A 21,233-nucleotide genomic window follows, 5' to 3' on the forward strand; every position below is an offset into this window, starting at 1 on the left:
TATCCAAAATACAGCACTATGAGCTATTAACCAAGAAAATTAACCCAGCCAAAATCAGCACGGGGGAGTGTTCAGGTGTGAGCTCACACGTACCAGAGCATTACCTTGATGGATTTCCATTTGTAGTCTGTCCCTCACCTACTTCATGTGATTTGTTATTAAAAATACTTTTTGTACTGCAAGGAAGTTCAGTGGGGGGAAAAAAAAAATACTTAAAACTGTTCAGAGAATTGTTTGGCAAAACTTTGCTTTCAACTTTATGCTCACTGTTTCTGTTGCAGGCTCTTTTCCCAGCTTTTGCTCCAAGTTGACTATTTGAACTTGTGTTAAAATAGAACTCCACCTTGTTCACACCCAACCATATCACTTCCGTGCTTAAATTCGTAGAATCATAGAATCGCTAAGGTTGGAAAAGACCCACAGGATCATCCAGTCCAACCATTCACACATCACCAATGGTTCCTGCTAAACCACGTCCCTCAACACAACATCCAAATGCTCTTTGAACACCACCAGGGTCGGTGACTCCACCACCTCTCTGGGCAGCCCATTCCAGTGCCTGACCACCCTTTCAGAGAAGTAGTATTTCCTAACATCCAGCCTGAATCTTCCCTGGCGCAGCTTGAAGCTTAGGCAGCATTTTGTTCACGTTTAGAAATAAAAGCCCAGCCCAAGTTTTTAGGTTAACAGCTTTAATAGTCAGCCTTAAGAGAACATTTAAAAGTAGTTCAGGTATTTCAAAAAGCGTTCAAAAGAGACTCCTTAAGTAGTGTAGCTGATGAAACCAAATTCAAGACAGCTGTTACACCGCACTGCTATTACCCCCTCCTCCATTCTTTGCTTCAGGTCTGCATACAACAGCTTGGTCCTGAAACCCTTAAGTGTAGAACTGCGGACACAACTGGGACGAGCAACAAACTAGAAAAGTTAGATCTACCTGACACCAGCCCCAGACTAGTTAAAATCAAGTTTGACAAATAGGGTATTGTCCATACTGGTTCCCCTTATTTCATCAAGAAAACTCAGAGAAATTAACTTAAGAAATCTTTGTGGGGGAGCTATGGCTTACCTCTTACCCTCTAGTAGATTTTCTGATTAACTGAAATTAAGACTTTATGTATGCCTATAACTTCTCAGTCTTGAATTTTGGAGTTCAGGAGGTTTGAGATTTCCAGGACATTGGGAAGAAATCAGATGTTGCAGTAAAAAGTTTGTCTCAAGCTGCCTTTGTTTCCTGTAAGATGAGGAGGAGCTCTCTAATACACATCCCTTCTCTAAGGACAGACTACGGTCAGTAGGTAGTTATCTACCATCTACATTTAAGGTAATTAACCATAACTTTAATTAGAGATGTGCAATATTTGCTCACTAAACAGGCAGAGGATGGGTAAAAAAGAAATGTATCAGTGTTTATTATCTAAAGCTGTAACACATCATATAGCAGTTCAAAGTGAAATTCAGTCCACGCAGATGATGCAATTACTTAAGCTTTTACACATCTGCTTAACTACACAGTACAGCAGCCAGAGAGATCTGTTCTGCAATTGGAACAGTCCTGAGCACTTTGAACTAATTGTTTTTCTTCCCAGACTAGTTCTGTCCTATCAGTGCAGGCCTCACATGGTTTTGTATTTAGTATTCTGGAAGATGTGGTGATACAAAATTGGAAATGCACCATCTCTACTGAAGGAGCTGGGCAGGAAGAGCCCACACTCCCTTACAGCACGTCTAAGTGTGCAAGGCAGCAAGAGCAAACTGGGTACATGCAGCCTGAGGGTTCTTTAGCATCACATGAGGTAACAGAAGGATAAATCAAGGGCGTTTCTTATCCTACTGGGATGGAAGAGGGGAAGAGACAGGAAAAAAAATCACTGGCTACAACCATCTGTTTAAAGTCACTTGTTAAACATGCTCCACGTGGGCCATTTTCCCCACACTTGAGTCACAAGTAACCACACAGACATCACGTCCAGCCTTCAGCATCTCTCACTGCAGCTATTTACATTCTGTGTATTTTTTCATGATCAACAAATTTGTTCAAGTGAGGTAAGTTATCCCACCACTTAAAAAGAAAGGTCTCTGCAATTAGTTTAAACCAGGGAGTAATCTTGACTTCGTTCCTCGAGGCTTTGTCTAGAAGTTGCTTCAGTTCTTTCTGGGTCACGTAACAGTAGCTCTGGATCTCATTGGGATCAGGATTAAGCGTTACATCCTTCTGCACAAATAAGATATAGTCTATCTCATGTTCACCCCAGATCCCATCAGACTTGGCCTTGTAGTGAATTCGTGTCAGATAGAAGATCTCTTCGGGAGTAACCTACAACCAAAACACACGTTAGGACCAGCAGCAAAGCAGAATAAGTGAACTGCTTGGCAGCACACAATTACCAGACACTACTCTCTTCCTAGGAAATTATTTTTTCCAAGTGTACTATTGCAGTGCATTTCCTAAACAAAGATAAAAAAAAGTTATTATACGTTGACCATGTAAACTGCACAGCATTTCTCTAGGTGGGCTTACCCTACAATACTTTGACCAGACTTCTCCAATACAGTAAGGTTCAGATAATATTTACCAGAGCCTAATGTACACTTAGGAAAGCAGTGATGAACAAACATTTGCACCTGGCCCTCATCTCCCAAGGAAAGGAGCTGAAAACTGACAGGCCATGTATAACAAGGACCTGCCAGGGACCTGTGCAAATTGCAGACTAAGGTAATTAGTTCTGGGCACAAGCTAACCATCAGCTTTCCCAGCAGCGCACTGTTTTTCCTGTGTCATGACACGTGTCATTAGTTAACAAACGTTAAGAGTTAGGGATGGCACATTGCCTTCTGTTGGACAGTAGAATCACCTGCTCTGCTGAAAATGCAGGCATCCACACTTAGATCTGAAGCAATAAAATCCTTCATTACTGCTTAATTTATTCCTCATCTCATTTGATTTGAATAGCACAATACTTTAAGAGAACATTTAGTAAGACAAGCTTTTGACACTCCAGAATATAGACGAAGAATTCTCCAATTCATCAAATCCTCTGCATTTCTGAAGTTGAATTCAGTTTTAGATTTCACACCTGCCAGATGTGAAGATTCTTAGTGCTGTTAAGAACCTCCCCCTCTATTCTCCTTCCTTTACCTGCTCCATAGGGATTCCTAACTCTGCTTTCATTCGTCTCTGTGCTGCTCTCCGAACTCCAATGGCATCATTTTCTTCCAGTTCCAGGGGGTGGCTCAGCGGATGGCTACAGCAAGTGTTGGTAAAGCAATCTGCAAGAAGTTTCTATCAGTACACTTTTGACACTGTAAATTGCTGCAAAAGCCCTGAGATATAGAGCAGCCAATCAACACACCACATTTTTGTTTCTCATTTATAGAGGATGGTCAGATGACCAGGAGAATATTTCTACCCCTTCTTTCCATTCACACTGCCAGATTTGTCTCTACCAAATACTACTTTGTTCTTAACCAGAGGAATTAAGACACTCACTCTTCACATCTATCAGAGCAATTTCTCCAACGTCACTAAATACATCTTACAACAGATGTATTTAGTATGCTGTTTACCCTTACTATAAACAGGACCAGACAAGTGAAGGAGCAATAATTTCCCAAGAGCACACATAACGATAAGCTAGTGCTCTCATTATATTGCTCCATCCACAATAAATGCACATCCCAAGCTCTTAAAAGTATCTCCTCTCCAACTCAGTAAATCTTGGAACTTCTGCAAAGGTTTTACAACTTTTTGTTATGCTCTGCAGGAGTTACACTGCAAAATTAGGCTGGCACATCTTAAAACATTGATTTAAAGCAATACATTCTATGTGCAATGCGTTTCAGTACTTACCTGGAAATGTAATTTTAGCATTTGACCTCTGCTGCAGCAACAGTTTGTTTTCTGTATTAAATAAGAAAACACTGAATGCTCGGTGCAATAAACCTAAAAAGAAAAAAACACAGAAAGCTGTTTTACAGAGGAAAAGAATCATATGAAGAGAAAATTTAAGGCTTGGAACTGCCCGATTTACTGGTGAACTAAATTCCAAATTCAAGTGTTAAAGAGCAAGGATTTGAGGAAAAACTCGAGAGCTTTCTCTTGGATTTCTGTGCCAGTTTATGCTAATCATTAGGAAGTTAGAAGAGTGTAAGAACAACGCAGCAGAAGAGTTACACAAAGCTCTGTCCATTTACAGTCTTAAGATGGACAGTCAGGCAAGGTAAGGAGGGCCTCAACATTCAAAAAAGACAACACAAAAATCCTGAAAAAGGTGTAGGAAATTTGAAGAAGATTGGAGAATTTCAAACTGGCACTGGAAAATAAACTTCTGCAAACGCAGTACAGTCGCTTTTTATTTTCCCTCCTCTCCTCAACACAACTTCTGTATTTGTGAGTCCTCATTCTTCTGGGAAAACATTCTCCTTCACTAGAAAGATGGAGGGCACAAACTGCAAAGAGAGGTTCACAAATATGACTAACCCAAAGGAAAGACCATCAATTAAAATGACAATAAAAACCCTTTCCTAACAGAAGTGGCTGAAGTGGAACACTGTTCTTCCTCCATGTTACTGTATTTTAAAATATGACATTTTAAGGCCAACAGTACCCTGGGCTGTATGACAAGAGGAGTGGCCAGCAGGGTGAGGGAGGTGATTGTCTCCCTTTGCTCTGCCCTCCTGAGACCCCATCAGGAGTACTGCAACCAGGCCTGGGGCCCCCAGCACAATAAAGATGTGGAGATGTTGGAGCGGGTCCAGAGGAGAGCTGTGAAGATGGTCAGAGGGCTGGGGCACCTCTCCTATGGAGAAAGGCTTAAGGAGCTGGGCTTGTTCAGCCCAGAGAAGGCTCCTGAGGGACTCTGTTACAGCCTTCAAGTACCTAAAGAAAGCTTATAAACAGAGATGAGACTGACTTGCTATGTGAACAGACAGCAGTAAGACAAGGGGGAATGATTTTTAAGCCAAATGAGAAGTTTAGATGAGCTGTTAGGACAAAGATCTTTACTCAGAGAGCAGTGGCACATCCACTCAGAGGGCTGTGGCTGCCCCATCCCTGCAGGCATTCAGGGCCAGGCTGGACGGGCCCTGAGCAGCCCTGCTCACAGCAGGGGCGGCACCGGATGGGCTTTAAGGTCCCTTCCAACCCAGGACGCTCTACAAGTCCATAAGGCAGTACGTGCCCGGGTTCGGTCAGCACCCGCCCAAGAAGCACTCATTTAGCTGTGAGTACCCCCATAAGGGCTTGTCATAAGGACTCGGTTCGGCAGAAGGGCACAGCCCGTACCTCTGTCGATGTTCTCATTCAGGTGGCAGTTTTTCTTCGTGTCCGCCCCGATGCGACGGTCGTTCTCATCGATGAGGATGCACATCTCAGCCAGCAGCTGCACCTGCTGCTCGTCCAGGTGGTCCGTGCTCACCTCGGGCATCGTGACGGCCGCACAGGTTCTGCTGAGGGCAGCGAGGAAGAGAAGATCAACGCGGTGGCTGCGAGGTTCCGTGGAACCGGGCCGCGCTCTCCCGCCGGACACCTCTCGCCTCGGGGAGCACCGGCCAAGCTTTCCCCAGCAGGCCGCCGAGCACAGCCGCAGCCCGCAGCCCTACCCCACCTCACCTCACGGCCGGCTCCGTGTGCAGACGGCCGGTTCGCGGCAGCGGTTGGCAGTGGCCCCACGCGCTGAGGCGGCAGCACCGCCCCTGAAGGACGGCGGTCCCGCGGCGGCCCACGGCAACGGCCCGGCGCAGCACGCGCCACATCGCCGTCACTCCGCCGCGGCCAATAGCGGAGCGGTGAGGCGCTGACGTCACCGCATCGCCCGATCGCCCCACTACGGCGCAGGACGCCGGGGAGGAGGGGCTTTCACTCACTGCAGGGTAAGGCGCAGAGCGCAGCCAATCGCGACAAGGGTAGCCAATAAGAACAGGGAATAGCAGAGAGATAGCCAATAAGAGCGAGGAAGCCACGGGCCGGAGCCCGCCCAGCGGGGCGGAGCCGCGGTCTGTCAGGGCGCTCCGGCGGGGCTGGAGCGCGGGGGGGTGGTTCCTTATCTTGAGTCACTTGTCCTGAACTAGTGGAGTTCGGACTTGTGGTGGGACCGCAAACACCCTTCATCATATACGTCACGTACTGGTTTTATTGCTCCAGAGGAGAATAGATCTGTCAAATTTGCAAGTCTCCTTTCATTTTATTAATGTAACCACATATTAACTATACAAATCTGTCTCAAATTGTCTGACTGCTGAGGACATCCAGCATGGCGTACAGAGACAGCCCAGTTAACAGCACGTCCTCCTGAGAGCGAAGCTCTGTTGGCAGAGAAGCTCCTGCCCCGGAGCCCAGAGGCGCTGTCTGTCAGCGGGGCACAGCTGACGCTCGGCACATTCACTCACTGGCGCTGCTCTTTGCCCCGCAGCAGCGCTGTGCCCATCGCGGAGGCTGAGCGAGGCGTGTGCGGGTTCCAGCCCGCCGCACGCTGGGAGGTGAGGAGCGCCTCGTTGTCAGCAGCAGTTTATAGAAGACGGTTACGGTGTTGGCCAAGCACTGAAATTGCCCAACTCGTTGATTTCTTCAGGGGCAGAGAAAGAAACACCTTTTCTGGACCTGCACAGGCAAGATGTCAAGGCGAACTGCTCAGATCGGGTCATTCTACACGTTATCTATACGTGCAGTGATTCTTCGGGCTGTACAATGGAGGCACACCAGAAGAGTGTTCCTACCGTATGAGGAAAAGAGATTTCTTCCCTAGTAATGGCTATTGAGAGCTTCTGTAAAAGCATTTTAGAAGCTGGCTGTCAGAAACAGCTGTCTTTAGCTCTGGGCAGAGAAGCAAAGTCTTTCACCTGTACTGATGTTTGTGAGCAACGTGTCCCAGTTCCCAGTGGATTAGAAGAGATAAAAGAGCAGCCAGAAAGGACAGCAGAGTCAAAACAAACCCTTATCAGAATACAGACAAGTGAGAGACCTCCCAAGCTTTTCACTAAAGACGCTTTCAGGATCAGGTGTTTGATGTCATCTGTATCATCGTTCATCTCACTCACTCCCCCTCCTCCAGCCTTGCCCTGTACCTTCAAACAAGCTATTTGTGTTGAAAATAAAACATCATAGCTTCTGTAATGCTATACATTACGTTGAAACCTCAGAAGTTTTGCTCCACCCCGCACAAACAGAAACATGCATTCAATGACATGGAGATTTCTTTAAGACTTGATGTAATTTATGCATCTCTTGAAGTCTGCTGATTGTTTTCAAACACTGTGCCAAGGAGGAAAACAAAGAGAAAGCAGTTTCTTGTCACTGCTGGGAAGTCTCTCATTTCACCTGCAAATCCAAACAGCTGCAAATCACTGATGGAATTTCACTGTCTGCTCAGTTAAAGGGAAATGCAAATCCAACAAACTGGAGCAGAACACCTTAATTATCCAGGAAGTTAAACTAGAAGGCAGCAAACTACAGGATAAATAAATGTAGTGTATCATGGCATTGGACCTCAATCTACAACACACAGGCTTGTGGAATAAACCTATCCTCAGTCCTACACTTGCCTGCCTTTTTTTAAGCTTCCTGCTCACTTAAAGCTTAAGACTGCCAGTTTGCTCTTCTTAGCTACAGAGCTATCCCAGCTCCTGATCTCCCTGAGGAATCCTTCTAGAAGTCTGCTTCTGGCCCAGAGTCATAGCTCTTGAGAAAATACTTGTCTGAAGGATGCAGAGCCAACAGCAGCCTGGACTTCATCAGTTCTGGCAGGTAGTACCTCCCTGTCCTAAACAATCTGCAGTTTGCTTGGCCCTTCATTCTTAAAACAGCTCTTTCAGGAGAGCGCATTGCTTTTGGCTTGCTTCATAGGATAGACAGCTTTAATGTGATGGAAAGCGTTACGATAGAGAGCTTCTGGCTGTTCCTGCACAGCATAAGGTGATGATAAGTAATATAGGAAACAGCTCATTTAGCCATGAGTTATTAAGAAGTTTCTTATATGAAGGAAGAAATGATCTCCTACAGTGCTTTTCTCCTCTAGATCTGTTTTTCTTTTTTTCTTTCTTTTAGTTTGAGCACTGGATAGGAGGTCCTGCCTTTTCCTGCTACTTTTGCAGGCTTGGATTTTTTTTGTGTGTTGGAGCTTGAATTATTGTTCTGTTCTTTTGCTAGTTTCTTAAACATTGTATCATAGAATCATAGAATCGCTAAGGTTGGAAAAGACCCACAGGATCATCCAGTCCAACCGTTCGCCCTTCATCAATGGTTCCCGCTAAACCACGTCCCTCAACACAACACCCAAACGCTCTTTAAACACCACCAGGGTCGGTGACTCCACCACCTCCCTGGGCAGCCCATTCCACTGCCTGACCACCCTTTCAGAGAAGTAGTATTTCCTAACGTCCAGCCTGAATCTTCCCTGACACAGCTTGAAGCCATTCCCTCTCATCCTATCACTTTTCACCCGAGAGAATGCATTCTCAATCCAGCCATGAGTAAAGAAGTAGAGCTGCAGATGGTCTGGAAGGTGATATCCAGGAAAAAAGACCTAACTTTTACCACCGATCTTAATGTTTATTTAAAAGCAAAACAACAAAAACCCACATAAACAAAACAACAGCAACAACAAAACCCTTAACTCTTGATAAGCTTCATACTGACTAATCCTACCCCATATTTCTCTAGGCTCCTGTATTGTTATCTAAGCGTCCTTTTTAAAAGTCAAGCAGTTTGTGAAAAGCAGTTTGTTCTGCACTTGCTGCTGTAGACTAAACAGTGCTTTGCTAACCCTGGAATGCATATCAAAACCAAACCGGCCACAGGGCTGGTGTGATAGCAGCGGCACACATTTCTCTTGAACAAGTGACTGCATCCATATGAGGCCTGCTGGTTTTCAGATGAGAGTTGTCCCGTATCGAGGAAGAAATTGTTGAAACATCATTTCCTTACTGCGGTATTTCACATTGCTTCTTTAGGAAAGAAACGGTGCTATCTTTATTGCCCCCTGCTGTTAGAGAGTGAGCGAGGGAGGGAGTGTTGCAGAGAAGGTGTTACTGCAGGGAAATCTCCTATGTGGATTCATGTGTGATTTCTGGACATTTGTTTTTTTTTTCCCCATTTCTTCCTCCATAAAAATGTAATGGTACAGTAGTATGATGTGATTTTGGTAGGGATAATAAGGCTTAAACATTTAGCTTGGGATTGAATTGCTGAGGACTTCAGCTGTGACTTGGATAACACGGCTGAGATAACTGCAATTGCACTGATTATAGAGAGAATTCAAAGTGGTCAACAGTGGCATTTACTGAGGTTGTGTTCCACCCCAGACAGCTCTGTTCTACCTCCTGTCCATCTTCTTCTGCCAGCTCTGTCTCCCTCTCCTTGAAGCTACTTAGATATTCTTTTTGCTCCCTTCCCTGCTCCCTTTGGTGGCACTGAAAATAAGGGAATAGGGAAAAAAAAAGGAAGTCCTTAAGCCATTAGGCTGCTTGTCTTGGAACACAGCCTCCAGTGCAGATGCTAGTACGTAGCTAAACCACGTGGATTTTGTCAGAGTCAATACTATTAAGACATGAGCACACAAAAGGAGGTAGAAAGGAAAAAAGAAGACAAAAAGAGATCGGCTGGCACAGTTGTAGCTGGGAAGGACATGAAAAGAAAATGTGCTAATAACTTTAGCCCTCGCAATGAGGCACATGTTCTCTGGCCTTTCCACAGACCTCTTCTGAGGCTGCTGGCATCTGAGGGAGGAGAGGAAATAATTAGGCAGAGGCCTCTTTTGACTTTCACAATCTGCCGCAATGAATAGGAATGTGAGGCGGAGGCTTCTTCTGAGCGGTAATCACCAAAGGAACTAATCCCATTTCAATTATGAGTTGTACGCTTCAAAGCGAGCAGCCTGCTTGCAGAACGCAGCACTTGCCCTTGATTTACTGCTTCTGCCACGCTGCAGACAAACGAGAATTACGGATCTGGCATTTCCCTGCCGTTCTATCTCAAAAACTATGAATTCCAGCGGTGCTTTAGGCACGTTTCCCCACACGAAGAGGCGCTGGGGCGTCCGTTTGACCCCGCTCTGCTCAGGGGAGAGAGGCAGCGGGCGGGACTCGGGCTGTTGGAGGCGCACAGCCGCTGCCGTACCAGCCCCACACGGGCCGCTCCGGTCCCGCTCGGCGCAGCGCGGTGCTGAGGGAGGGGCGGCTGCGGGCGGGGCGGGCCTGGTCTCCATGGCGCCGGGGCGGCGAGCGGGAGCCGAGCGTTGCTTCCGCTCGCCGCCGGATGTCGCCGCGAGGGCCGCTCAGTTGAGAGGCGCGTCGTTGCCGGAGCGCGGCGCCGGGCTGCTCGCTACCGCCGTTCCCCTCCCGCCCTCGCCTTCCTCCTCCTCCCCCCCGCCGCCGCCCGCGGCCCTGCCCCTTTCCGCCCGCCCGCTGGGGCTGACAGGTGAGTGCGGGGCCGCGCCGCCCCTTCCCCGTTGCCTCGGCTGGGTGCGGACCCTCCGCCATCTTCCCGCCCGCCGCGACCCCCGCGGCCGGCAGCGGTTCCCCGAGGGCTGCGGCCGGGCTGGGGGGCGGGGGCTCGGGCTGTTACCTGCGTGTTGCTTCCGACGTGATCCCCTGAGGTGACCTGCGCGGCCCTCCCTAAAAGCGAGAGCTGCCGTGTTGTTATTATTTTTGTAACAGCTAAGCCTGAGGCTGTGGGATCATCCAGTCCTGTAGAAATTGAAGATGGGGATGGCTGCTTAGGAGACTGCCAACTTTGTGTATGTACCGCTCTGTGTCTTGAGGCCAGGCCAGGTGGGGCGGCTGGTTAATGCAAGGACTGAGTCCTGTTCTGTGCACAGATGGAGCGGGAATGGGAGGCCGCAGGCAGCGGGCAGGACGTGCTGCTGGCAGAGCTGGCCTTGGGCAGCGGGAGGTGGCCTGGAAGTGGCCGCTGTGTGTGGCTCACCTCCATCACGGTTCGTTTGCAGTATTTCTTTCTCTTTTCCTGAGCTCAGGATTGTGGAAACGAATGTTGGAGGAGAATGAATATATTTCCTCTATTAAACAGTTGAGTAGATTTCAGTTTCCAGGTGTAGGAGGAGGAAAGTATGAAGATTGTGCTTGTGCAAAGACGAGGAAAACTTTTTCAAGCTGAGCCTCAAGTCGCTGTTCAAGGCTATCTGTTCTCAGCGTACCTGAGAAGGCAAACTTCTGCATGGGTCCTTGCAGTTGCCTCTTCCAGCCTGTCAAATGTTGACTTGTTACAGTGTTTTCCACCTGCGCTTTCTGTAAGAGTAGCACCTGGAGGATTTACTTAAAGAACTGGTGGAACCACTTCTTGGGAGTGATTCAGTGTCACTGAATACACCTTGAAATTATGCACGCTCTATTGTTCAGGCACACAGTTTGGAACATCACAGCAGTATCTTTTTGGATAAACAAAGTTCTGAAACAGTTTTCCAGGCAAGACTGCTGTTGTCAGTTTTCTTTACGTGATATTTTAAAAAGCAAGCTGGTAACCTCAAGATTCCACAGGTATATTTTCGTAAAAGTAGTTTATATTAGATAAGATCTCATGCTTGCATGTGTCATTCCTAACGTGTCTTTCTGTAATAACCTTAAACATAGCTTTGTGTGCTGTGGACTGGGGCAATTTCTTTGAGAAATGCATTCATGAAATGTTAGAATTCAAGGCAAAGTCCAAGTGTCATTTGTATTTTTAATGCTGCTTTCTCTCTGTGAACGCTTATCCTTAAACTAGGTTTATTATGTTACATTTAAATATAACTTTCTCTGAGGCTGTCTGATGTGGACACCCTCATACCTTGTCTTACATTTAAACTTAGGACTCCTTAATAGTTGCAGAGCCTCTTGACTGAAGTGCCTGGGAGCGTTGGTCAGTCATGTGAGGAGTCTTGTGAGTGGGGTGAAAATAAAAGAGAAGCTTACTTCTGCAGGAACTAGAAACTGCAAACCAGAGTTACTACATCATACAGGGAGAAGTGGTGTTATTGGTATGTTTGTGGTGAGGTAGGAATTATGTCGTGGAGTTCGTGGGTCCTGGAGCTGAGGCTTGCAGCTTGTTCTGGGAGACGAAGGCCAGGCTGGTGAGGCCTGTCTGGGATGCTGCTGCTTCCAACCTCTGCAGGGAGAGTGTGCCAGCACCAGGAATTGGGAGAGTTTCCTTCCAAGCCAGAGAAGTTTGTTATATTTTCACCATCTGGTAATTCCTGCTGATGGTTGTGAGACTTAGTGTTGCAGAGTGGTAGGACTGGGGACTCACTGTGCTGTTGCACACCGTCCAGAGACCTAGTAGGCAATATGAGGAAATGCTTAATGAGTGTGCTGTGTGAGGGTTGCTTATCAGTGCTTCAGAAAAGTGTGCTGAATGTGCTAGGCTTAGTGTCAGAGCTGCTTGCTTCTGTTGCTGTCTTAACAGTAAAATACTCTAATTTATTAGCAACTGATGTATGAATGAAGGTATTAGAGATAATTCTGATTGCATAAAAACATACTATCAGTTTATCTGCTGTGCTGGTAGTAAAAGCCTGAACGTTGTTTGTTTAGAGACAGCACTGTAAGATTCTGGCCTCTAAATGAGCTGCAGTGCTTCCTTAAACAAATACCTTTGTTTAAGGTAAACCACCTTTGAGCTTGAACTTCCTTGGGATTCCTCACCCTCAGGTCTTGTATTTGCATACCTGTACATGCAACCAGACTGCTCCTGAGCCGTTAGGGATTTGCTAATACAGGAGGGTCTGTGAGACAGCTAAAGAAACAAAATGTGTTTGGAGGCTGCTCTTTAGGACTGAATTAGCAGAAAGTCATTTAGCAGGACTTGATGTTCTTTATTGAACTGTCCAAGAAAAATCAGCTGATCAATACTCATTAATAAAATAAAGCACAACACATATTTGGGTAGATAGGCATTCAAAGTGTTAAATGCAAGGTTGTATTGTATGTTGTATGTAGTATTTAAGCTAATTGAAACAGCATATTCAGTGAGTATGGTTAACACAGCTCTCTAAGGAATGCTGTATGCTTTCAGTACTTCAGCAATTCAACTTCAGAGTTCTTTGCTCTGATGATATCAGTGGACCCAACCAGGTTTCTTTTATATTCTAGATAAAAAGTCATCTATTTTTAATAACAGTTGTTGTTCAATGTCAGCTAAAGTAAATATATATGGTTAAGGATATAGCTTTTTTGCTGTGGTAGTTGGCAGGCTCAGTCAGTGATGCATTTTGATGGGATTGCAACATTTGCTGACATAGTCGAATTAGCAGGATCAAAACTTGCTAGCAGCAAAACTGGGCTGCTTTACACTTCAGTGTTGTGTTAGAAGCTTGCTCAGAGTGGGTATCTACTAATGTGCTGAAGTCTGTATCACTGGCTTCCAGCTGCATAATATAATTAAAATTCATCTGTGCGGTTTCTTTATGAAGGAGGTTGTCACCTTTTCACTGGTGGCCGATTTCCCCTCTGGCTTGTCAAATAACATCCAGTTTTGTTTGAAAGCATGCAGTACTAAATTTAGGAATAAACAAGTCACACTGTAGTGCTTGAGTGGGTTTTGTAATGTTTGAGTGCGCTTCTCACTGGTTCTGGCATCATCTGTGATGATCTGGAGTAGTCTTGTTTCCTAAATATTTATCTTTAGGAAAAACACCTAGTATTACCAAGGAGTCTGTTTAACCTGAACTTTCTTGGGTGTGCTGTACTCTTGGAATTGGCTGCGAGGTGACCTGATAGCAGCCTTTCAGTATGTAAAGGGAAGCTACAGGAAAGAAGGGGACAGACTCTTTAGCGGGGTCTGTGATGATAGAACAAGGGGAAGAGGTTTCAAGCTTAAAGATGGCAGATTTAGGCTAGATATAAGGAAAAAGTGTTTTACAGTGAGAGTGGTGAGGCCCTGGGACAGGTTGCCCAGAGATGTGGTTGATGCCTTGTCCCTGGAGACTGTCAAGGCCAGGCTGGATCAGGCCCTGGGCAACCTGACGTAGCTGTGCATGTCCTTGTTCACTGCAGGGGAGCTGGGCTAGATGGCCTTTAAAGGTCCCTTCCAACTCTAAAGATTCTTTGATTCTATTCTCTGACTTCAAAATGGAAGTTTCACTCTTTTAAATTAGACACCTTTGCATATTAACGAAGGTTGTAGGGGTGTAGATTGACTTTCAAATTCCCTTAACTCACGAGTAATGCTGTCAAACTGAGTTATATGTAATTAGGAACTTAATAACTGTAACAATGCTCCTGTCTTTCCATTCTTTCCCTGCTGCATGAAAACAACACATTAATTGGCATCTTTATTTCTTAAGGTGTTATCGTTGCGCATAGGACAGTAATTACTATTGTTGTAATCCTTTGTTTCTTATATAGTATGCACTGAACTCTGGTTCTAAAACGTATTTGCAACAGAAAGACCTGAAACAGCGTAGGAGACGTAAGAGCACACAGAAATCCAGTACAATTGTTTTGTTTTGACAAAATCCTTTAAATAGTAAGTGCTGGTACTGCTAAACTTTAAACAAAATGGAGCAGGGAGATCTTGGGTAAGAGATGGTGCTGAAATTTCCGGATGCTTTCCCTTTCCAGACCTGTGTGTTGTTTTGAATGAACAAAAAAGGAAATGCAGTACTGTAGCTGTTTGATCTGAGCTCTGACACTTCTTAAAACAGCTTTTCTTCCTGGCTTCAGCAGTATCCACACCCCAGGAGTTCCTTTCAGCTGCCTGCTGCTCTTATTCCATGTTCAGAAGTAGAAGCATGCAAGTAGAATTGGTTGACTGCTGCACTGAATTAATTTTTAAGTAAGAGACCAGTGTGCATTGGCAGCAAGGCCAATGGCATTTTTGTTCAGTGCCATTTCTTTATTGTAGCTGAATAAATTGGTAACTGGCTGCACATCTGCTGTTCACTGTTACTCTAATGAACTATTTCCTGTGAATACACGGTAACATCTGTTACAGAAAGGTAGGTGACAGAGCTTTAATTTAACAGACTGTAAAATATGATTTGAGTTTAATTAAACAGCGTAATTGAAATACCGAAGTGTCTTTACATTCAGCAAGTAGTAATCACCTGTGGTCTCTTTGCTAATCACCTGTGGACTCTTTTCTAGGACACGTTTTTTTCCCCCCCTACTTCTGCTGATTGACATGGTCAGAAATTCATCCGGTGCCATTCTCTTGAGGCTCTGACAGATCGCTGTGTGAGGAGCACTGTGCAGACACGGCATTTTCCAACACGGCTGAGCAGAAATGCTCAGTATGGTTTACAAGCTCACTTGTAATAGTGGAGTGCTTGTTTACTGGTGTGCCTTTACTGAATACACGTTAGTTATACCGTTCTTTTTTCCCTTCTCTATTTTTTTTGGAAGCACTTTTCGGTTTTATATACTCTATTTTTAGCTTCTGTGAATTCAGCTTCATTTATTCAGGAAGCTGTTCCCATCCTTCCTGGTGATATTTCACACTGCTTGTCCTATTTGTAAGGGGGGAGAGGGGAGGGGCAATGCACCCTCAGAACCCGTTTGTAACGTTTGAATGCTCTGATTAACACTGTGTGACTAATGATAAGTGAGGGGTCATTTTACTGTCTTCTTTCTTAGTTTGCTTGACTCAGATTTACCACTTAGCCTTGACGTGTGTTCCCTACTCCATTGCCCCCTTCCCATCATCTGCTGTGTTCTAACTACAGACGTTTCAAAAATGTGAAATACTTTGGTTTGTGTACTACTGACTGTTTTACTAATCAATATTTAATGTGGTTTTCATAGGATATGTAACATGACACTGATATTCTGGACAGGTAATTCTCGCTGTTTGACAACCTTACGTAATAAGGGGAATCAGGTAACTGCTAGAAATGAGCACCTGATGTAGTGATTTATTGAGCATCGTATTGCCAAGGATCTGTTCTGTAAAATCTACTGGAAAATCTGCAGCTGTTTACTGTTGTGGTCAGTGCTGAAAACGTTTCTGAAATTTCAAAGAGAAGTTCACGTTTAAAGGGACACCGTCATTACTTTTCTACTCGAGTTTATGTCTGGGTTTTATAAACTGGTCGTTACTGCTCCCTTACTAAAAGGTGACGTGGCCTTTTGGTGGAAGTAAGAGTAACATGACAGGCGGTTAAGCTGGACCCCCTCCGTTCCTCCTTCCTGTCTTCTGTGTGCACATGCCTGCTTGTCGCCTCTCGGTTGCAGCTTTGCTCTGGCTGTGTGCAGCCTGCTGCAGGGAGCTGTGCATGCTTGCTCTCCCAAACGGTGCATGGATGTGGTCCTGCCAGGGCATGAGCAGAGCACGGCGAGTGCTTCGTATCTGGCCTGTTCTGTTCGCTGTGGAAGTAGAAACTCCTGTGTAGTTCATGTGAGAATTTCACCCTGTGAAAATATCATCTTCCTCCTTGACCGTGTCCCTTTAAATTCTACATGGCACAGTGTGCTGCTTTACAGCTGCTGAATCTGTGTGTCCCGGAGCAGTCCAGAACAGTGTGTTTCTTGGTGAAGTGCTCTGAAATGAAGTAGCTTGGCAGCAGAGGTCAAGTGAAAGTTAACATAGTAAGAACAATGCCTAGTAAGGAGTAAATATAAACCATATTAATACCTTTGTATATAACCACAGCTTAGAAGCCAGTAGCTGGCAGGAGTTGGTAGGCGTTAGATTTCTTTTTGTGGCATTTAAGTGAATGGCATAAGCTGATTTATGTGATTGTATGCAACTGCGTGTCTGTATAGATGTATAACTGTTCAATGCATCTGTGTGCGCACAGTTTGTTGCATTGGGCCACACTGCAGGAACCTCGAAACTGAAAGGCACCAGAAGAGTGGTTCCCAAATGAGGTAAGAGAGAATAGAACAGAGGAGACTCTTCAGCCGTGTTTGGTGTCTGATCGTAGCTTGAAAAGAAACACAAACGTGGTGAGTGCTGCAAAGCCTGTTCCTAATTCTTAGCCATGTGTTCAAGGACAGGAAGATACTCGGAGAAAATTGGCAGTAACTTGATTACAGGGTTGGCTTTTGTTTTGTTTTGTTTTATTTCAGCCCTGTATTTCTATGATAGAGGCGTGTAGCCACAGGGAAAAAAATGAGACCTGGTGAAATAAGAAACTACCTAATGGCAGTTCTTTAATTTCTTCTTAGGTTTATATATATATATGTATGTATGTATATATAGAGCCAATTAGTTACTGCTGATTAATCACACGTGGAAAGCTCCAGTGGGATTAGTTGCGGGGGAGGACTGTGCAGAGTCCAGTGGAAATGAATAAAATCCTTGCAGTGAATTCAGTACAGGATATTGGGGCACTCTGAATTTTTGTTCTAGATTCCCTGTGGGATTGGTGTCAGGTTGCTGGAACTCAGATGTTCCAATAGCTAATAAGATACCAGGTACTTCTTGAGAAGATGTGAGGATTATGGGCATAAAATCCTAGTTAAATCTAGTCTCATTTATGTATCTTAATATATACTTATAGAAACGAAGGCAAATTCAAAGCTGTTTTTATTCATGATACATACTGTGTTTTTAGTAAGTGATACTTTTCCTTGGCTTTACGATGTGCTAGAAAGTTGCAAATCCCATGTTAACTTCACCAAACTGGTTAATGCTGGATCTTCTTCATAGTGATGGTGCTCATTCCTAGCTTGAGATCTGGTGTGTTGGCGGATCTTAAATTGGAAGTCCTGGGTTTGGTTGATATTTTTCTTTGATCAGCTTGTCTGAAAGGAAGCTCAGTTGCCTTGTCAGCTTTGCCAACTCTGCTCTCCTATTTCTCTGCAGACTGTTGCAGTTATTTTAAGTCGTAACTGTTGTTTTGGAAATCATTTATGCTGGAGAATGAATTTTTAGTTTGTTCTCAATGTTCACGATTAAAAAAAAAATTGATTAATAATTCCTAAAATGCTTTGAACATATAACAGCTGGTACTTCATGAAGCTAAAAGTAATTTCTGCTGAATATTGGGTTTAATTAAAAAAAAATAAATCCAGAAATTGTTTGTTTTTTAAAAATAAATAAAAATATTTTGACTGAAGAATATCTCCACTTGTTTGTGCAAGAAATCAAACGCTATTTGATTTTTCTTAAGCAGGGGAAAGCAGTGGATCATGCATGGTAATACCATTCGGTGATACTGTCAGGTGTTGTAAGGATATTAAAATGCATATTTGACATTAAGAAGCTGCCGAAGTTTAAAAATTAGCAGCAGCAGCCTGGTAAGTCAGGCTCACTTTCGCTGTCCTGATAAGTCAAGTGCACTTTTACTGCCTAAGAAGGTGAAACCGTGAGCTGTCAAATATGGTGGAATGCAGTTTGCGGTTTGTCCTTGGACATAACTTCTGCTATATGTAAACAAGCACACGAGCTCAATTTCATATACTAGTGCTTAATATTGCATTATACATTCCTAACCTGACAGTGTCCCTAAGTTATCATGTCTGTTTGCTTTCATTTTCCAGCTGGGTTTTAATTTTGCATGCATGTCAGTGAAATATGGTATGCGTAATGATTGTTTCCTGGAAGCGTTTTGGGGCTATTGCTGCTGGTACTCACCAAAGTCAGGAAGGCAATGAAATCTCTTTTCCTTTTGTGGCGGTTAGCTAAGTCAAAAGCAATGCAGAAATGATCCCATTCTTTATTTGCATAGTAACTTACATGTTTTTGAGTTTAATGTTGTTTCTCAAATAGCTCTCTGCTTTAATGACACCCCAAACAACTCCAAAATGTAGTATACCTAAGATCTTTGTTTGGAGGAAGAATGTTAAACTTCGGTTGCTTTGGCAGAGCAATTGGTGACGTTTGCTGCTTGTCCTCAGTTTATTGTAGGAGCCTCCGTGAAGCTGCTTTTTTGAAGTAATGCCCATAGAAAGTGGAAGTTGTGCATCTGCTCGCCAAGCAAAGCAGAAACGCAAATCGCACAGTCTTTCAATCCGAAGAACCAACAGTTCTGAGCAAGAACGGGCAGGACTGCAGAGAGACATGTTGGAAGGGCAGGTAAAGTAATACACCACTGCTTAGGTAACTTCCTTAGTGGGGGGTGGTTTTTTTATGAACAGTGTATTTTATGTGGAAAAAAAAAACGTGATTTTTCTGTGCATGTAAGTTTAAGTGAACAACAATCATAAACTTCCAAAATGTTTATAATCATGTCAGTCTCTGTGGTAAATGTAGTCAGTAGTAGAGTCTACAGTCTCTGTAGAAATGTAGTTGGAATGCTTCACCTTAATATTGAAATTAACTGTAGCTAGGGCTCCTGTAGGAAGCATTTAAAGCAGTGCTGGTTAACATAAGCAAACAGCAGTTAGAAGACTACTTAGTATCAAACTGAATATGCAGTGTTTATGTGGGCCTGGCAAAGGTTATGTAAAACTTGATTTGTTATCAAGGAGTTCTTTTGAAATACCATTTAGCTGTGAGAAACCTCGCTTTCTCTTGTGGGCTGTCTGCAGGTACTCTGAAGTGAACAGCTTGTATTTCACTGGTTTGACAGGCTTTCCTACTGAATCTGTTGTTCAGTTAATTACAGTATTAGTTTTATCATTCGAAAGTTGGATCTAAATACTTTCCTGCACAGTAGACTACTCATGTCTTGTAACTGAAAAGTAGCCTTACTTCAGGAACGAAGAGCAGCTGAGAGGTCAAGCCATGCTGCCACATCTGTGTCGGGAACAAAAATATTAACCTACTTTGGTACTTCTCATCAAACTCTACAAATGTATTATACTATGATATGTAGAATTTTTAAATGCTTTATCAGTTATCTTTCTTAATTTGTTGACTTTTAACCTTAACAGCCCACTGGCCAATTCTAACATGTAGTGAATATTAATGCTATTTCACAATGGAGCTATAAACAACATGAAATCTGGGTAATGTTTTTTTTTACCACGTTGGTTTGGATTTGCTAATGCTTCCAGGCTCTGAGAAGAAGGTTAAAAACCTTCCCCATATTCTGAAGTTTTAGTAGGATAACTGAATTTCTGTTATAATCTGGAATTAATGGGTGGTTGAATCAGAAGTATTTGTTCAATCTTTAGTGTTTCTCTCAACAGTGTTTTATTTGTGAGGAGCACAAGACCACTTCTTTCAGCATTGTGCCTGTTTCTGTCAGTTGGAAGTAGCAAGCTGAAAGTATCACATCATTCATATAAGAGTGAATCATGCACAAAGCAGGTGTGCTCTGTGCACATCTGTTAATGGTTTCTCTTGCTCTTGTCCTTGAACTCGATGTCCATAAATAACCTATCTGGCTTTCTGAAGAGAGTCATCCTGAATGTAAGAACTAGACTATTAAGTTCTGGTTGCTTAAGTGTTGACTTGATCAAAGATGCCTGCTGCCCTCTAATGGCTACCATGCTTTTGTTCATGTTTCAGTTTATAAGCATGGAAACAATTTCTTTTTGGTTTGGCTTTGCTGAAACACTGAAGAACAAAACAAACCATAATCATCCTTAAACTTTCTTTGAAATAATGAGGTTCAGTTTGGGTGATGTCCTGGATTAATGTTATGTTCCGTAATGGTTTTTCTGTAGTTTAAGGCTTCTAATGGTGGTGATTTGCATTGTGGCAGAGGCAGACTGGGTTTCCTTTTTTTGTTGTTGTTGTTGACTTTGAATTTAAATACTTTTTCCTTTTCATGTTTTCTTTCTTTTTTTTTTTTTATGTTGCTTAAATGCACATGCCTGATGAATTTGATAGGTGAACGCTGAGATGACAGTTATGCTGGAAAGAATCATAGAATGGCCTGGGTTGAAATGGACTACAATGATCATCCAGTTTCAACCCCCCTGCTATGTGCAGGGTTGCCAACCAGCAGACCAGGCTGCCCAGAGCCACATCCAGCCTGGCCTTGAATGCCTTCAGGGAAAGGAGTAGTTGGGCCTTTTTATTGTTAGAGAAAGGCTCACTAAGCAGAAACTCTTCTTGAAACGATTGGCTAACTAGATAAGTAATAACTGCATAAGCCAGCTGCGTGTTGTAATGTATCAGCAACTGAAGAAAATAATACTTTTAGGAGAATTTGTTTGCATATTGCATGAGGACGACTCAATTATTGATTCATGTTTGTAGATTAGAGCAGGTAGTAGATTGATTTAGTGCAGTTATTATACTGTCATGAGTCTATATTTTTTCCTTTCTACCTTGCCATTTTTAGTGGTATACTTTGCTTTAAATTTTATAAGGCATTTGAGTTTATCAGTCTGTTACAGTCAGTTGTCTTTGCTCGCTGTCTTCTCAACAGCTTTTGGTAATTGATGCACTGATTCACCTTGAATCCCAG

General features: G+C 43.8%; 2 protein-coding genes across 10 annotated transcripts in view; one reads left to right on the forward strand and one right to left on the reverse strand.

The window, feature by feature from the left end:
- Positions 1 to 675: 675 nt before the first annotated feature.
- IDI2 (isopentenyl-diphosphate delta isomerase 2) lies at positions 676 to 5,696 on the reverse strand. Of its 2 annotated transcripts, none has more exons than XM_004939167.4 (5): positions 5,612 to 5,696; positions 5,285 to 5,445; positions 3,851 to 3,943; positions 3,140 to 3,270; positions 676 to 2,317 (listed from the first exon to the last, which is right to left on the reverse strand). In XM_004939167.4, exons 2-5 carry the CDS (start codon positions 5,424 to 5,426, stop codon positions 2,000 to 2,002), a joined length of 684 nt encoding a protein of 227 aa, XP_004939224.2. In that variant the 5' UTR covers positions 5,427 to 5,445; positions 5,612 to 5,696; the 3' UTR covers positions 676 to 1,999. The 2 variants fall into 2 exon arrangements, with proteins under 2 accessions (XP_004939224.2, XP_418561.7); XM_418561.8 differs by having other exon boundaries at positions 5,285 to 5,448.
- Positions 5,697 to 10,251: 4,555 nt separating this feature from the next.
- WDR37 (WD repeat domain 37) overlaps positions 10,252 to 21,233 on the forward strand; it is a 38,241-nt gene continuing 27,259 nt past the window's right edge. Inside the window, exons 1-3 of one of the 8 annotated variants that reach the window (XM_015282130.4) lie at positions 10,252 to 10,411; positions 15,730 to 15,761; positions 18,769 to 18,946. In XM_015282130.4, coding sequence (XP_015137616.1) covers positions 18,809 to 18,946 — 138 coding nt within the window. In that variant the 5' untranslated portion in view covers positions 10,252 to 10,411; positions 15,730 to 15,761; positions 18,769 to 18,808. Of the gene's footprint in view, positions 10,731 to 14,659; positions 18,947 to 21,233 lie in introns of those variants that run through there. The other 7 variants (XM_046932444.1, XM_015282131.4, XM_040695749.2 and 4 more) reach the window with 7 other exon arrangements.

The sequence above is a fragment of the Gallus gallus genome, chromosome 2 (assembly GCF_016699485.2).
Source record: "Gallus gallus isolate bGalGal1 chromosome 2, bGalGal1.mat.broiler.GRCg7b, whole genome shotgun sequence".
Lineage (NCBI taxonomy): Eukaryota > Metazoa > Chordata > Aves > Galliformes > Phasianidae > Gallus > Gallus gallus.

Excerpts from the sequence above, each read along its gene's own strand:
- IDI2 (XM_004939167.4), bottom strand. The coding sequence starts at position 5,426 with ATGCCCGAGGTGAGCACGGACCACCTGGACGAGCAGCAGGTGCAGCTG. Across the intron at positions 3,944-5,284 it reads GAATGAGAACATCGACAGAG|GTTTATTGCACCGAGCATTC; the intron begins GTACGGGCTGTG and ends TTTTCTTTTTAG. Across the intron at positions 3,271-3,850 it reads TGCTAAAATTACATTTCCAG|ATTGCTTTACCAACACTTGC; the intron begins GTAAGTACTGAA and ends AACTTCTTGCAG.